General features: G+C 39.4%; 1 protein-coding gene across 1 annotated transcript in view; it reads left to right on the top strand.

The window, feature by feature from the left end:
- Positions 1 to 440: 440 nt before the first annotated feature.
- STRN (striatin) overlaps positions 441 to 17,093 on the top strand; it is a 130,510-nt gene continuing 113,857 nt past the window's right edge. Inside the window, 1 exon segment of the mRNA XM_043983057.1 lies at positions 441 to 798. Coding sequence (XP_043838992.1) covers positions 562 to 798 — 237 coding nt within the window. The 5' untranslated portion in view covers positions 441 to 561.

Raw genomic sequence — 17,093 nt, 5'->3', positions numbered from 1 at the left:
GGTTGAGGGCGCGTGTGCGAGTGCTAAACAGTGCAAGAGAGAACCGTGCCGGAGAACTTCCGTGGGTGTGGGTATGTGCAAGAGAGGGCTGCCCAAGAACTTCCTTCCGTGTGTGTGTGTGTGTGTGTGTGTGTGTGTGTGTGTGTGTGTGTGTGTGTGTGTGTGTCGCGATAAGAAGGACCTTACGCCCCAACTCGCACCAGGGTCGGCTAGGCAGAGCGGTTGGAAGGAAAGCTAAGAGGACTCCACTAAACTTGGGCTCAGCGCCAGTTTCTAAAAAATCCTTCCTTTCCCCCAACTCCCGCTGATTAACGCCAGCATCCCGAGACTACATTTCCCAGCAAGCCCTTGGGGCGCTCGTGCTCTGCAATTGACCCATTTCCCGGCCCGTCAGCAGCTTGGGGGGCCGGCCCAAGAGCCCAGGCGGCCGCTCCCTGCTGACTCGGAGTGTGGGCGGGGAGAGGAGGGCGGAGGGAAGAGGAGGAGGCGCCGTTGCTGCCGTTTGCCTCCGCGGCTGCGAGAGCCGGCACTGGTCCGCAGCAGGCCGCCGCCACGGCCGCCATGGACGAGCAGGCGGGGCCCGGTGTCTTCTTCAGCAACAGCCACCCAGCGGCAGCTGCGGGCGTCAAGGGGCTCGGGCCCCTGGCAGAAGCGGCGGCCGCGGGCGACGGGGCGGCGGCGGCGGCTGCGGCCCGAGCCCAGTACAGCCTCCCAGGGATCCTGCACTTCCTGCAGCACGAGTGGGCCCGCTTCGAGGTGGAGCGCGCCCAGTGGGAGGTGGAGCGGGCGGAGCTGCAGGTGAGACCCTCCCGTCCTGGCCCTCCTCCTCCCGCCTCTTTCCTCCCTCCTCCCTGCCTCCTCGACCCGCCCCCGGCCTCTTCTCCCAGCCTCCCGCCTGTCCCCCCTCCCCCTTCCCTCGTTTCCCGCCCACCCCGCCCCGAGAGCCCCTCCATCTCGCCCCACCTACCCCGACTCATACCGGCTTAGATAGGCCCGGGCTACTACCCTTTACATCCCTCCCCTCTCCCTTAATTAAATGAGATAATATTTGTAGAGGACATGGGCACCATGCCTGGCACCTATAGGCAACTTAATTAAATGCCTTATTCCTTTCCCTTCCCCCCTACTCCCAAAGCTGCCCTCCCCAGGCGTCTCCATTGCTTCCCCAAGCCTAATATCTCCCACCTCCTAGCCAACTCCGAGCTCGGGGGTCTTTACTTTTTTATGATTAAGATTGGCAAGGAGGTTCCTGGTGCAGCCGATAGCACCGCTTTGTTTCTAAGGGTCATGCCCCGCTTCTGGGGACAAGAGCCAGAGCTGTGCCCAGTAGAGTTGAGGGGCCAGCACTTGGCCAGAGGGTTGTGGGTTTTGTTTTGTTTGGTTGTGGTTTGGTTTGGTTTGGTTGGTTGGTTGATTTCTCCTGTATATTCTCTTCCCTGCGAAAGAAAGTAAGAGGACAGATGAGTTCTATCAGGGCAATGACTAGGGGTGAAAAACTAAAACGGGAAAAAAGTGGTATCTTCAGAAATAGAAAATTCCTATACATATGAACCTGTGTGTTCTGCTGCAGTGGCTTTTAAACCCGCTGATTTTAGAGCCGAGGTTTTGAATGACTGAGAGAAGATCACATTCAGGTGTGTTACTCGAGGAAACACTGATATTGTTAAGATTTTTAAAAAAGAAACAAAAACTACTTAGTGTATTTGTGTAAAACAGCCTCCCCCCAACAAAAACATAAACAACTTTTTGTAAAAATGTTTTTTTCCAGATTGAGTTCTTTACTTGAAGGAAGTTTGAGGGTCTGTTAGTCACGTTGATTGTATTCTGTGTAATGACTTGTTTAGAGATATGTCCACTGAAGAAGTTATGAGTCCTGGAACTTAAAAAAATGAAAGATTGAGTGTTTATAGGCTTTCTCATGGTTAATTTCATTACTATGCTTTACGTTCTGAGATTTTAGAGGGATTTCTAATAATGGTCGAGTCATGTACCTACAGATTCAAAGAAAGGCGGAGAAGAGTGGGTTTTTGCTCTTAAGGAGCTCACATTCTAATTGGGGAAATAACATACAAATAGAAGATAGCGTGTTAAGTAGAAAGTAACGCTAGGGGGAAGGCAGAAGCAGGGGGTCAAAGGGGGATGAGAAAGGCCTCTTGCAGAAGGTGGGATTTGGTCCTCTGCTATGCCTGCCTATTTCTGGGTATAGCTAGTAGATTCCTTGATATACAGTGTATCTAGTTACATGGAAAAAGCAGAATAGTACAGTGGAAAGAGCTACAGGCTTTGAGGGCACAAGACCTGTGTTTGAATCCTGCTCTTCTAACTTGTCTTGTCCATGGGCAAGTACACAACTTCTCTGAGCCTCATTTCCTCAGTCTAGAAAATAAGGGGGGGGGGCGGTGTGGATTAAATGATTTCTGACTTCTCTTGCAGGTCCTAAATCTGTGATCCAACATGTACATGGTGTTTCCTTGATAGAATTATAAGTTCCTTGAGTGCCTAGACTATATCATTTTTGACTTTGTATTTGTAGTGCTTAGGCCCACTATTAGATACTTAGTAGGTGATTAATAAATGCTTGTGGATTGAAAAATCCTGGAAACAAGGGTGTCACTAACCTGAATATCATCACGCCTTTTTAAAAATAGCCAACTTTTCTTGGTGCTCTCCATATAAGTATTAGTTTCAAGTGCTCCCAATTGCTGCTTCTAAACAAACTCATTTCCCAACCCACAAAAAAAACCCCAGTTAAGCATAAGCAATATGATAACTTAAGCTGTTTCAGTAACTTTTGTTTGGGTAATTTGCATTTTAACTGGAATCATTGATGAAGAGCATCTATACTTTAGCTAGAATATTGATTGTTCAATGTTGATGCCTTCACCCATTTTATATGACTTTTTTTTTTTGAGATGGTCTCCCTATCTTCCCTATTTCCTTCCCCCACCCCAGGCTAGAAGTGCAGTAGCCACTCCTCACTGGCCAGATCCTACCTACTGAACTGCAAAGAAGCTTTGACCTGCCTTTTTTTTCAGCCTTGGTTAATTGAGGCCTCATTAGCTTAGTGGCCCCCTGCTTCTAAAAGCTTCCTTTTTGGATAATATAACATTTAATATAATATTTAAAATATAATTAAAAGAGCATAGGGATTTCTAAGACATGGAGTTTTGAAAAGGCTTTTTTATAGCTTTACAGAAATCAAGGGGAGAGGGGAAGCACATAGTGGGCCTTAGACTTTTATTTCTAGTTTGGGGACTACATGATCTTCATAATTCCTTCTAATTAATCAATATTTGTTAATAAAAAATCTCAGTTTTTGGATTTGTTGGATGAAAAAAGCATGAAAGGATATATTTGGTTAATGCTATTTGGTTTAATTTTTTAAAGTTTATTAAGAACCTATTATGTTTCAGGTAATGCAGCTAGGTGACTTAGTGGATAGAGCACTGGGCCTGGAGTCAGGAAGAACTGAGTTCAAACCCTGCCTCAGACATTTACTAGCTGTGTGACCCTAGGCAAGTCACTTAATCCCCAACTAAAACTTCAGAAGGAAATGGCAAACTACTCCAGTATCTTTGCCAATAAAACCATATAGAGGATTGGTCCATGGGGTCCTGAAGAGTCATATATGGATCATCTATAGCAGATTTTACATTTGGGCTGGCACCCTTCTACTCCTTTTTAGATACCACTATTCTACAATGTCTGCTGGTTTCATTTAAAGAACATCAATTTTAATATTGTTATCAGCAAAATTTAACTGGAGAAGATAAATCTGTTGTAAAAAATCATAAAGGCCATCAAAGCTACATAGTGCACTGTGTATGTAACTAGTTTTTCTGTTATCATGTATATTATATAGAAATATAGAAAATATAAGCTATATTTTTCTTTAAAAAATCTCAATATTTTCATCTTCCATTTTTAATGTTTTGGATTTTCCCAATGTAAAACAATGGAAAGCACCCATTAGGTTATGAAAGAGAGGTCAGTTAGTATCTTCAGTTTAATATTTTACTTCAGAAGCCATTAACCCCAAAAGTAGTGAGAAAAAAACCCACCATTCAGATTAAAGCTAATTGTTCCTTTGGAATCTGTATGTCCTTCTTTTTTAAGTTGCCATGGCAAAGTAATGAAGTGCTGAATTAGCTCTTGCATCTACCAGGTGCAAAGTGCCATCATATTCCTTCCTTTTTCAAGCAGCCTTAGGGAGTAGAGTATGTTATGTTGAGATTGTTTTTATCATTTTTCCTTCTATTTCAGTTATTCAAAAATCCCTGGCTACTTTTGGTTTGCAGAATAACTGAATTTGATGTGGAAGACGAGATCAAAGTTCTCCCCAAGGTCTTAAGTGGAGCAGAAATGTGGAAGAAACACAGGTAGCAGAACAATGTGGTATAGGACAGATAGTATGAACTTTGGATACTTATTACCTTTGTGACCCTGGGCAAATAATTTAGTCTCCTTGGGCCTCAGTTTTGCCTATTTATCAAATGAGGGGTTTACACTAGATGGTCTCTGAGATCTTGCCCAACTCCACATCAATGATCCTGTAGTCCCAAATCAATAAAGAGCTTCAGACCATGACACTCGCCTGCTCAACAAGATTTAGGGACTTGCTTTTGCTACTAAGATAAGATGCAAATTCCTGTGTTAACATTCAAAGCCCTTTACAATCTGGGTCCACATGCTTGCAGATGTACTCTGTGCTCTAGGGAAAGTGGTCTGCTTGTTTTTCTCCAGACATGACAATTCACTTCCAGCCTCTGCACCTTTGCACAGGTTGGCCCCATTGCCTGGAAAGCTCTTCCTCTTCACCTCTGTCCTTTAGAACCAGAAGTGTCAGATACCCCATACTGCCCACTACACCCCCTAATGCACCTAGAGTCAAATTAAAATGTAATTGGGAAATATTTAACAGAATAAGTAAAACCACATTAAAACGGTATTACACTTTATGTTGACCTACTGTGATGGACTATATTCTTCTCACCAATGCAATGGTACAGAAGAGTTCCAGGGAACTCATGATAGAAGAGGATCTCCAAATCCAAGAAAAAAAAAAAGAACTGTGGAGTATAGATGCTGATTGAACCATACTATTTCTTTTGTTTTGGGTGCTGTTGTTTTTTTTTCTATTTTGAGGTTTTGTATCACTGCTCTGATTTTTTCTCTTGTAACAGGATTAATGCAGAAATAGGATTAATGTTATGTGTATATATATATATGTGTGTATTTATATATGTATATGTATATGTATAGAGATATATAGATATAACCTATATCAGATTACCTGCTGTCTAGGGGAGGGGGGAGGGAGGGGAGGGAGGGAGGGAGAAAAATCTGAAATTGTAAAGCTTGTATAAACAAAAGTTGAGAACTATCTTTACATGTAACGGAAAAAATAAAATACCTTATACATAAAAATAAAAAAAAATTAAAAAACCCCAGTATTACACTTTAAAACTAAGTCAGTATGTAGCCCACAGAAATTCTTATGGATGTTTAGTGATGTTCTTGGAGTTTGACATCACTGCCTTAGAACCATAGATCACCTGAGTTCTTCCTCCTGAAGAGGCTTTTTTTTTTTGGGGGTGCACAGGACAATGAGGGTTAAGTGACTTGCCCAGGGTCACACAGCTAGTAAGTCTCTGAGGCTGGATTTGAACTCAGGTCCTCCTAAATCCAGGGCCAGTGCTTTATCCACTGCGCCACCTAGCTGCCCCTGAAGAGACTTTTAAAAGTATTCTTTCTCCTCACTGAACTATTTGCATTTGTTTATCTTTGTAGATAGATAAAGCATTTATTAAATGCTTACTTTGTGCTATGCTTGCTCTGTGTACAGATTATTTCCCCTCAGGTCTCCCTGGTCCCTATGTAAGCTTCTTAAAGTAGGAAATTTTTTTAGGGTTTTGGGTTTTTTTTTTTTTTTGGTCTTTCTGTTCTGACACCTAGAAAAATGCCTGACAATTAATAGGTACTTAATAAATACTTGTTGAATTGGATTTCTACATGTAGAGCCTTGTTAGATGCTTGTGGTGCTGGGTGCACCTTTCAACCTTGTTCCACAAAATTGTAGGAGTAGCTCCTTAATTTAGGAACCAAATGTATTATCTAACTTAAATGAATGGGTGTGGGCAGAAGCAGTCTTTTGCTATAGAGCTCTGATTTCCAGTTTGGGGAGGAGACCTACATTTTGAGTCATGGAGGGCTTACAGATGCATCTGGAAGGATCTCTACGGACTCAAAGTAGCTGAGCATACACAGTCCAAAGTACTTTCTCTGTCCACCTACAGGACAAGGAAGGACTTTGGTGATTAGGTGACCTTTCCTCCTCCTCACTCTATTTCATATGCCTTCCCCCTGCAGATGTAGTGGCAGTCAAACATATGCAGGAGCAGCAACGTTGGTTCACCTGCCGCTGTTAGCTAGTGGCAGCATTAAGTACTCCAGATTTCTCAAGTTGCTGTGTTAGTATAACATGAATATGCTTATTTTGAGTTTGTTGTAGTACAAAACCCACCAGATTTAGAGTAACAGGATCTGGGTTCAAATTTCAGCTTTGCTGCTTCCTACCTATGTGACATTGAGGAAAATCACACCATTTCTTTAGCCCTCAGTTTCTTCATCTGTAAAATGAAGCTCTAAAGTCCTGTGATCTTAAGTGAGTTTTAGTTTTAAATAAGAGGGCCATAACTATATGTTCTGATGAAATTCCTAGGCACACCTAGGTGACCTGATATCTCCTGTTTAACATTGTTTGAATCCAGTCAGGAATACAGGACATAAATATAATGTAGAGAAATCAGAATGATTGTTCATTTAAATTTATTATAATACAAGAATATAGAGGACAGGACCAAGACAAGAGTCTTGAGTGAGTAGGGGATGAAACTTAAGTATTGTTATTTTCACATATTTTAAAAAGAACATGAATAGTGGACTTTGAATGAAAGTTTGAAAACTATGCTAATAAGCTAGAGCTCCACAGGCCCTGTGCCTAAAATAAATAGTCTGCAGGGAAGCCAAAATGTTAATATGAGATATTATCCATCACAGAAGTACTTTAGTTCTTAATACTTGATGCCAATAAATGCATCTTCATTAGGATCCTGGCTTTCTACTCCTTAGCTTTATGCCCCAAACACTGCTATAGCATTCATTGTTCATTCATATTCTGTCCTTCAATACTTAGAACACTTACAAAGTGCCCTACTTTGCTTTGGTACCCACTCAGTAGTGCCAAGGACATGTGGAAAAGTCATTATAAACCAGTGTGGTTCTGTTCTCTTAGGAAAGATGGCTAACAGGTACAGGAAATGGCTAGCACACCACCAAATTTTGTCCACATTCTTACCTCTATGTTCCTGGAAAAGTAGAATCATTTAGGGGCACTGTATTAAGAATATAATAGATCAGTTTGGCTTTTCTAGGTTAGCCTAGATGCAAAAGATCATGCTTATTGATAAAATCCATGGTTATATCAAAAGGCAGGGGGAGAGAGAGAAAGATAACATTTATTTAAGTACTTATATGCTGGGGATATAAATATAAACAAACAAGATGGTCCTTCCTCTCAAGGAGTTTATGATCTAATAGGGGAAGACAGCATTAAGGGGAGCTGGAGTAGGTGGGGTGAGGAGGAGATACCTGCAATGGTCAAGGAGGAGCAAGTGGAGCAATCGGGAGAGTCAGTTGAGATAGAGTTGGAAGTGAAAATCAATATGGCTGAAGCCCCTCATGAAATAACCGTCCTGGCCAGGAACTCACCAATCAGGACAGGCCCCAAGGTGGAGGCATGGATATGCTCCAGATATCTCTGGTTTCCTTTAGCTCGTTATCATTCATGAATTTATTTAATCCTTTTATGAAAGTATTTTCAGCTTGTCACATTATATAACAAGTTTCATAAACTACCTGCATTAAAATATTATTTTCTCATTTATTTGAACAACTCAAGTTAAATATAAGGGGATGAAGTTTTCATAGGATAGAATAAATAATTTATAATAGCCACACCTTTTATAACTTATACAACCTGAACTTACATTTCCTCTATAGCAGGGCTTCTTAAGTCTTTTTTTTGTGTGTGTGATGGACCCCTTTGGGGCAGCCAAGTGGTGCAGTGGATAGAGCACTGGCCCTGGAGTTGGGAGGATCTGAGTTCAAATGTGACCCCAGACACTTACTAGTTGTGTGACCATGGGCAAGTCACTTAACCCCAATTGCTTTAAACATCTGGAGCCATCTATCACTAGTTGTCCTACTATATATCTTTTTTTTTTTTTTTAGGCAATGGGGGTTAAGTCACTTGCCCACGGTCACACAGCTAGTAAGTGTCAAGTGTCTGAGGCCGGATTTGAACTCAGATACTCCTGAATCCAGGGCCGGTGCTTTAACCACTATGCCATCTAGCTGCCCCCCTACTATATATCTTGACACCAGACCCAGATGACTTTGGAAGATAGTAGGATTCTGACTTTTTTGTATGGAACATTCTTCACTCTGTTGATTGTTTTGGTTGCCCTTTTGAGCTTGAGGCTTGGTGACCATTACTGCAGCTTTTATTATTCCATATGTGTAGAAGGGAAGGATACATTTCTAATATTCTTTTTAAAAAATTATTTTTTCCAGTTACATGTAAGGGTAGTTTTCAGCATTCATTTTCATAAGACTTGAGAGTTCCAAATTGTTCTCCCTCCCTCCCTCCCTTTCCTCCCCCTCCATAAGACAGCAACCAGGTTATATATGTACAATCCACAAGTGCTCTTTTTATCAGTTCTTTCCAGGGGGGTGGATAGTAAGCTTCCTCATTAGTCCCTTGGGATTGTCTTGGATTATTGCATTGCTGAGAGTAGTTAAGTCTTTCACAATTGCTCATTGAACAATACTGCTGTCACTATGCACAATGTCCTCCCAGTTCTGCTCACCTCACTATACAGCAGTTCGTGAGTCTAAATTTTCATATTCTTGATGACGTGCAGCTTGTTATTAGTTTCCTTTTCCCACAAACATTGATCTTAGAGTTGTTTACCCTAAACATAAGTCATTTCCACTTAACAAGCATATATTTAGCATCCATGTGCCAAGTTATATTTGAGGACTTGGGACAAAGAGGAACATGAAATTCTGACTTCAAGGAACTTCTATTCTATTGGGAAGCAACAACATATACATGAATCAATATATAATTTACATTATTTATAAGTTTAATGTGGGGGGTACTAATAACTGGGGGCAATAAGAAAGGCCTATAATACTAGGGGACACTTGAGCTCAACCCTGAAGGAACCAAGAGGTGAAGGTTGAGGAGGATGAGCATTCTAGGCACTAAAGCAGGAGATGGAATGTATGGAGATCAGTGAGTTTGGCAGGAGTGTAGAATGAATGATGGGGGGAAATAATATATAACAGCCTTGAAAAGTAGGGTGGGGCTATTGTATATAGGGATTTTATGTGCCAAACAGAGGAGTTTGTATTTTATTTTAAAGGCAATAGGGAGCCACTGAACCTTCTTGAGTGACAGACCAATACAACTGTGAAGCATTTGTGTTAACAACATTTCAAACTACTTGAACTTTGCAAACTTATGAGTCAAATTCATTTACATATTTTCTATTCACTCAGGCAGTTTTGTACTTTGGTCTTTATACTTTGGTCCCATGCCTATTGAACATTTCAATACTCAGAAAAGATTAGAGTCATTTACAGAAGAATGTTTTCCCTTTTACAGGTCATTTAGAAAAAAAATGAAACTCAGACTGGCTCCAACAAATATCCTCTGGAAGGACCCCATTAATATACTGCTTCTTCCAGAGATAGTCCTCTTGTTATGGGACAGAACATATAATTTTAAAGCAGCAGAGAACCTTAGAGATTATCTGTTAAAAACCCCATATTTTGCAGATCCAGAGAAGAATGTTGTAGTCACCTTTTGTTTTCTGCCTGATCCATTTGTTTATCCATGGGAAAACAATGCCATCTAACTCATCTTTTTCTTTTCCTTTTCTTTTTTTTTAAAATTAGAAGCTTTAATGTGTAACCTTGTAGAGGTGGCCAGGGGATAGAGTGCTGGACCTGGAGTCATGAAGACCTGATTTCAAATACTGCCCTAGTCACTGCTAGCAATGTTCCTTGGACAAATCACTTCACCTGTCAGACTGTTTCCCCATGTGTAAAATGGGATAATAATAGCACCTTCTCCCCTCTCCCCAGGTTATGAAGATAAAATGAGATATTTGTAAATCTCTTTACTAACCTTAAAACACTATATAAGTGTTAGTTATAAAAGGCTTTTTGAAAGTCTGAGTGATGTTCTTTGGTCGCCTGTTTATCACTTTAGTGTCCCCTATAGTTTTTTTGAGCCAGAATTGTTTCTGATAGTTGACTCTAAGCTTGAACCTTGGACAATTAAAGGCCTAACTGGAAAAGTATTATTTAGAACTTTTTGTCAATTTGACAGAAAAATTGATCAACTTTAAAAATCTAGTGCCCTAAACATATAATTAGGCCTTTGAGAGAAATTTCCAAATTCTCCTGATCTTAGTGCAGTTTTATCCTATTAAGACTTTTGGGAGACCCTGTATTTTAAATTAAAAAGCTTTTAGTTATGAAATATTACTGTAGCCAAATCAAATTTGATTGTATAATTTTTATCGAATGTTAGGAGCCAAGAACCAATTTAAGGGATCCATCTGCTTGTAATTGTTGCTTCAGTTCTCTTTGCCCCCAAATGTTCCCTTGCTGCTGACTGAGGACTGAAGTTTGTTCTGAGGGATGGAAGACATGGAGCATTAGTAGTGTTTGTGGTTGGGGTGGGAAAGGAAGAAACAATACATGGAGAGGGAATGAGACATATTTTTGCATGAGATGGAGAGAGAGACAAGAAAAATAGGGACCAGAAATGAGGGAGAGATTAACACACATCCTGCCTAAGGCCTTATTCTTATTAATTGCTCCAGCTACCATGGATTTACCCTTTTCTGAAATCACATAATATTTATTGTCAGTATTGCTTATGTTGGTACTGTCATGGAATTGGATGGGATTATAGAAGCAATCTAGCTTATTACATACTTTTTTTAAAAAATAAGGAAACTGAAGAGAGATTAGAAGAGTACTTTCTACAATACCATATTGTATTATATTACATTGTTATTTAACTATTTAATGTATGTATGAAAAGCATCATGTTGTGGCTCAGGGGTTCTTAACCTGGAATCCACAGACCTATATGGAGCCTTTGGATAGATGCTTCTGGGTCCATGAACTTGGATGGGAGGGGGAAAATCTTTATTTTCACTAAGATTCAACTAATATTTAGCAGTTCCTTTAATTATCTAAGAACAGTATTCTTTTAACCATAAGGTTAAGAACCTTTAATGTAACAGAAAAATCTCTGGATTTGGAGACCCCATGAATTCCAAGCTTTGCTACATACCAGCTTTGTGACCTTGGAAAAAAATGCTTAACTTCTCTGGGTTTCAGTTTTCTCATCTGTGAAATGAGAGATTTGAATTAGATGATCTTTAAGGTCTTTTCCAGGTCTGAATCGTTTTCTGGTACTAAGGATGATGTGATGGTTGTATAATAAAAGCGAGGGATAACATGTTTGAATAGTTCCATTCAGCCATACACTGGTTTCCATAAAACCAGTTCCAGAGTTCCAAAGAACCAAAGGAAGGCCTCTACTGTGTTAGGTACATCCTTTTTCTATAAAGGAGTGAAGAGAAAGGCATGTATAAATAAGATTTACATAGGATTAGAAATATAGATAGGTTGTATTATTTACATGGGTGGAAGGAATATCCACACTTTGTTGTTGTTCAGTCATTTTTCAGTCATCTCTGACTCTTCATGACTCCATTTGGGGTCTTGGCAAGCTCATTTTATAGATGAAGAAACTGAAGCGAATAGGGTCAAGCGACTTGCCCAGAGTCACACAACTAGTGTTAGACGCCAGATTTTAACTCAGAAAGATGTCTTCCAGGTCCAGTGCTCCATCTACTGTGCCACCTAGCTGCCCATATCCATGCTAATTATAATCATAGATCTATTGGAGTATTGAAATATTGAATTTAATTCAGCAAACATTTTTCCTTTTTAGCAGTTTTTTTGTTAAATCACCTTCATGTCTAAATTTATTCTTCCCTACTAAGTCAGTCATCCCTTATTATAAAGATTTAAACAAGAAAAGGGGAAAACAGTTCAGCAAAATGAATGAACTTATTGGTTCAGTATAAACACATTTCTCCCTTCCTCGCTCAAAATAGTTTTCCACTTCTGCAAAGAAAAGGAGGAGGGACACATTTTCCCACCTTTTCACCCCCCAGCAAGATAAGTAAATTGCAACATGTGGCTTTGATTTTTTTTTTTCTATTGACATTGTTGTAGTTATCACATATATTTTCTTGGTTCTCAGCAAGCATTTTTTAAGCATATAAAATACACCAGGTATTGTGTTACTTGCAGAGACCAGGAGAGACATTTAGGGTCTGAATGTCCATAAAACATTAAAAAAGTAACATTAAAAGGTAACTTTCTGAGGTTAGAGTAGCAGGAAACTGTTTTTGTTGAACTTTGTGCTTTGATTGGTTTATGGTTGTTACAGTACTTTGCTTTTGAGATACTGATTAGCTACTATTAGCAACTTTTCAAAGTTTTCTCTGAATGGAATAATCAAAGCAGTCCTGGAGGTGAAAAGTTCTTTGGGGTACTCGGTAAATTTGTGGCAGAGTGGCATATGCAAGATGAAATCAGGTCAAGTGTTATAGAACAGGTGGTGATAAAATGCTAGAACGAGGGAGGAGCGGTTGGGAGGTAGGATTAGAGCCTGTCTTCATGGTTTGAGAGGTTCTTGCCAGCTTTTCAGTTCTTATACCTTCTAGTAGTAGAAATGTAGCAATTATTAGATATGGTACTTTTGAATGGTGGGGCCAAGATGGTGGAGTAGCAGGAAGTAGTACATTGTACACAGTACACTCCAGGGGGAGATGCTGTGCAATGGAATAAGAGTAGGTCCCAGACCCATTTGGGGCACCCCCAGTCATATCTGTGTACCACAATGCAAACAGGTGCCAACTAATAGCTTTATTGTCTACTACCTACTTAAAGGTCAGAAATCCAGGGTGGGCTGAGGAGGGGACCTTTGTCAGGGATATAGAGAGTAGTGGAAGGTTCTGAGCAATGTACTAAGCAGGAATAATACCACCTGACACCTATCAGATTGGCTAAAATTACAAAAAAGGAAAATAATAAATGTTGGAGAAGCTGTGGAAAAATTGGAACACTAATGCATTGTTGGTGGAGCTGTGAACTGATCCAACCATTCTGGAGAGCAATTTGGAATTATGCCCCAAAGGGCGATAAAAGCTGTGGCATATCATACCCTTTGACCCAGCAATACACTTTTGGGTCTTTTTCCCCAAAGAGATCATGGAAAAGGGGAGAGGGACCCACATGTACAAAAATATTTATAGCTGCCTACTATACGTCGGTGGCAAGGAATTGGAAGTTATGGGGATACCCATCAATTGGGGAATGGCTGGACAAGTTGTGGTATATGAATACAATGGAATACTATTGTGCTGTAAGAAACGATGAGCAGGAGGAGTTCAGAGAAACCTGGAGGGTCTTGCATGGGCTGATGATGAGTGAAATGAGCAGAACCAGAAGAACATTATACACAGTATCATCAACATTGTGTGTTGATATACTGTGATGGACTATATTCTTCTCACCAATGCAAGGTACAGAAGAGTTCCAGGGAAACTCATGATAGAAAGAGAATCTCCAAATCCAGGAAAAAAATAAAAATTAAAAAAGAACTGTGGAGTATAGATGCTGAATGAACCATGCTATTTCTTTTGTTTTCAGTGCTGTTTTTCTATTTTGAGGTTTTTCGTCATTGCTCTGATTTTTCTCTTATAAAATGACTAATGCAGAAATATGTTTAACGTTATTATGTGTGTGTGTATGTGTGTATTTATATATATAACCTATATCAGATTACCTGCTGTCTAGGGGAGGGGGTAGGGAGGGGAGGGAGGGAGAAAAATCTGAAATTGGAAAGGTTGTATAAACAAAAGTTGAGAACTATCTTTACATGTAACGGGAAAAAAATACTTTATTAATTTAAAAAAAAAAAAAGAAGGAACAAGTTCAGAAGTAAGCAGCAACTGTGTGTCTCAGATCAGAGCAGAGTCTCAGTTCCAGCTTCTGTCTCAGAGTGAAGTCTCCAGAGGAAAAACTAACATTTGAATCATACACCTAAGGGAAGCTTGTAGTTATGTCACTGACCCAACAGTTTCCCTGTCTGACTGATAAGGCCTAAGTCACACAGCAATTTGCTGTAGCTCAGACCCAAACCCAGGTCAAGAATGTGCAGAGTTTAGACCAGTGGGTCAGCAATCAGACTTTTCCCTGCATCAGACCACTTCAGGAGCACTATAGCTTTCAGGTCCTCAACCTGAACTGTCCTTGATATCCTGGAATAACATGACCACAAGGAAGTAGCAGCTGGATCAGCCCAGAACTTCCCTCCAAAAGTATGCAGAACCTGTCTCTTATATAAAGTCTGAAGTCAGGAATTAGACTGGAAGAAGGAACAAAGAAAGAAAGAACACCAGTTAAAAAAAGCTACTATGGAGGCTTCATTTCTTAAATATTTAGAATACTGAATAAAATTTATAAGAATACAAGTCATTGCCCAATTGATAAATGGTCAAAGGATATGAATAGAGTTTTCAGATGAAGTCAAAGCTATCTATAGTCCTATGAAAAAATGCTCTAAATTCCTATTGACATGCAAATTAAAACTGCTGAGGTACCACCTCACACCTATCAGATTGGCTGTTATGACAGAAAAGGGAAATGATAAATGTTGGAGAGGATGTGGGAAATTTGGAACACGAATACAGTATTGGTAGAATTGTGAACTGATCCAGCCATTCTGTAGAGCAGTTTGAATTTATGCCCAAAGGGCTATAAATTTGTGCATAGCCTTTGACCCTGCAAAACCACTAATAGGTCTGTATCCCAGAGATTTTTTTTAAAAAGGAAAAGGATTATTTCTACAAAAATATTTATAGCAACTCTTTGTGTGTGACAAAGAATTAGAAGTTGAGAGGATGTCCATCAACTGGGGAATAGTTGAATAAGTTATGGTATATGATTGTAACGAAATGCTATTGTGCTGGTCATTTTGTATAAGAAAATTTGAATAAAAGAAAAAAAAGAGTGAAAAATAACATGTTTCAGTCTGTTTAGTCAATATCAGTTCTTTGTAAGTGGATAGTAAACTTCATCATTAGTTCTTTGGAATTGTCTTGGATCATTGTATTTCTGAGAATAGTTACGTCATTCACAGTTCTTCATCAAACAGTATTGCTGTCAATGTGTACAATGTTCTTCTGGTTCTGCTCATTTCTCTGTACATCAGTTCATATAAGTCTTTCCAGGCCTTTCTGAAATCATCCTGCTAGATACACTGTATCTTCACCCTTAACATAGTGATGTCATTTTGGTCCTCGAGAATGAAGGACACCAACCATAACCATCATCAGAGATCATCTGAGGGAGTCTAATTAGAGAAGGCTTGGGAATAATTCTGTTTTGATGATCTTAAAAAAAGAATGGAAAGTGAGGGGAAGAGGAATACCTGTGGGGAAGGGGAATGGGAAAAGGTTAGGGAAAATTTTCTCACATAATAAGGGTATACAAATAGACAGCTTTACAAACAAGGAAAATGTGTTTAGAGGTGAGCAGCTGACACCTAAACCTCACTTTCTTCTGAACTGGTCAAAATAGGGAAGAATATACATGTATATACAGTATGCAGTTAAGAATAGAATTGGATTTTACTCATTGGGAAAAATAGGGAAAGGAGAAAAGAGGGAATTATAGGGAGCTTAGATTAAAGAAAGGAATAATCCTAAGGGAAACAGACTCTAAAGTTGTACAAAAATATTTATAGCAGCTCTTTTTGAGATGGTAAAGAATGGGAATTTGAGGGAATAAATTGGGGAATGGATGAACATGTTATGGTACATAAAAAAGTGCCAGAATACTAGTAGGCAATAAGAAATGAAGTAGAGGATATCAGGAAATTCTGGGAAGAGTTTTATGAACTGATGCAGAGTGAAGCAAATATAATCAGATGAACAATTCATACAGTGACAATATAGAAAAGACAAACAACTTTGAAAAAATTAGGGCCTCTGATCATTGTAATGACCAACAATAATTCTAGAAGACTAAGGATGAAACATACTATCCACCTCCTAATAGAGAGAGAAGTGAAGGACTCAGAGATAAGTATATAGTTTTTGGACATGATCAATGTGAAAATTTGTTTTGCTTCACTATATGTGTTTGTATTGGGTTTTGTTTTTCTTTCATTTTCAATTAGGGAGGGGACTGCTGGGGTGAGAACAGTGGGTTTTTACACTTCAAATGAATTCTAATAACTTAATATAGTAATTACTTTATTTCCATTTAGACCATTTTGTGTGACTTGTTGGGATCTTCTGGATCTTCTGAAAATAAAATGCCCATTAAAAAAAATATTGTAGGGGCAGCTAGATGGCGCAGTGGATAGAGTACCGGCCCTGGGGTCAGGAGTACCTGAGTTCAAATCTGGCCTCAGACACTTAACACTTACTAGCTGTGTGACCCTGGGCAAGTCACTTAACCCCAATTGCCTCACTAAAAAAAAAATAATAATAATTAAAAAGAAAAAAATATTGTAGCTGTGGATTTTTTTTCAAAGAACAATATGCAATTCATTACAATAATAAATTAAAATGTTTCCGAATACAGATCAAGTGCAGTAACTAACCTTGGTTCCAGAGATAAGAGGAGGGACTACATACTTCTTTCCTCTTCATAGAGAGGCTGGGGGATACAGGTGTGAAAAGTTTCATCTTCTTTCAGACAGCTGTGTTTTCTTCAAATTTGTCTGTTAGAAGGGAGAATCCAATGTGGGAGTGTAGTATTTTGAGAAACAGTTTTGATGTTTAAAGAGGGTCAGATGTAATTAATAATTCTGAAAAATGTATTCAAGATTCTTGAAACAGAAGATTATCCAATAGTCT

This window comes from Dromiciops gliroides, chromosome 2 (assembly GCF_019393635.1).
Source record: "Dromiciops gliroides isolate mDroGli1 chromosome 2, mDroGli1.pri, whole genome shotgun sequence".
Classification (NCBI taxonomy): domain Eukaryota; kingdom Metazoa; phylum Chordata; class Mammalia; order Microbiotheria; family Microbiotheriidae; genus Dromiciops; species Dromiciops gliroides.
The sequence above is the reverse complement of the archived record's forward strand: the minus strand, read 5'-3'. Positions and strand labels throughout refer to the sequence as shown.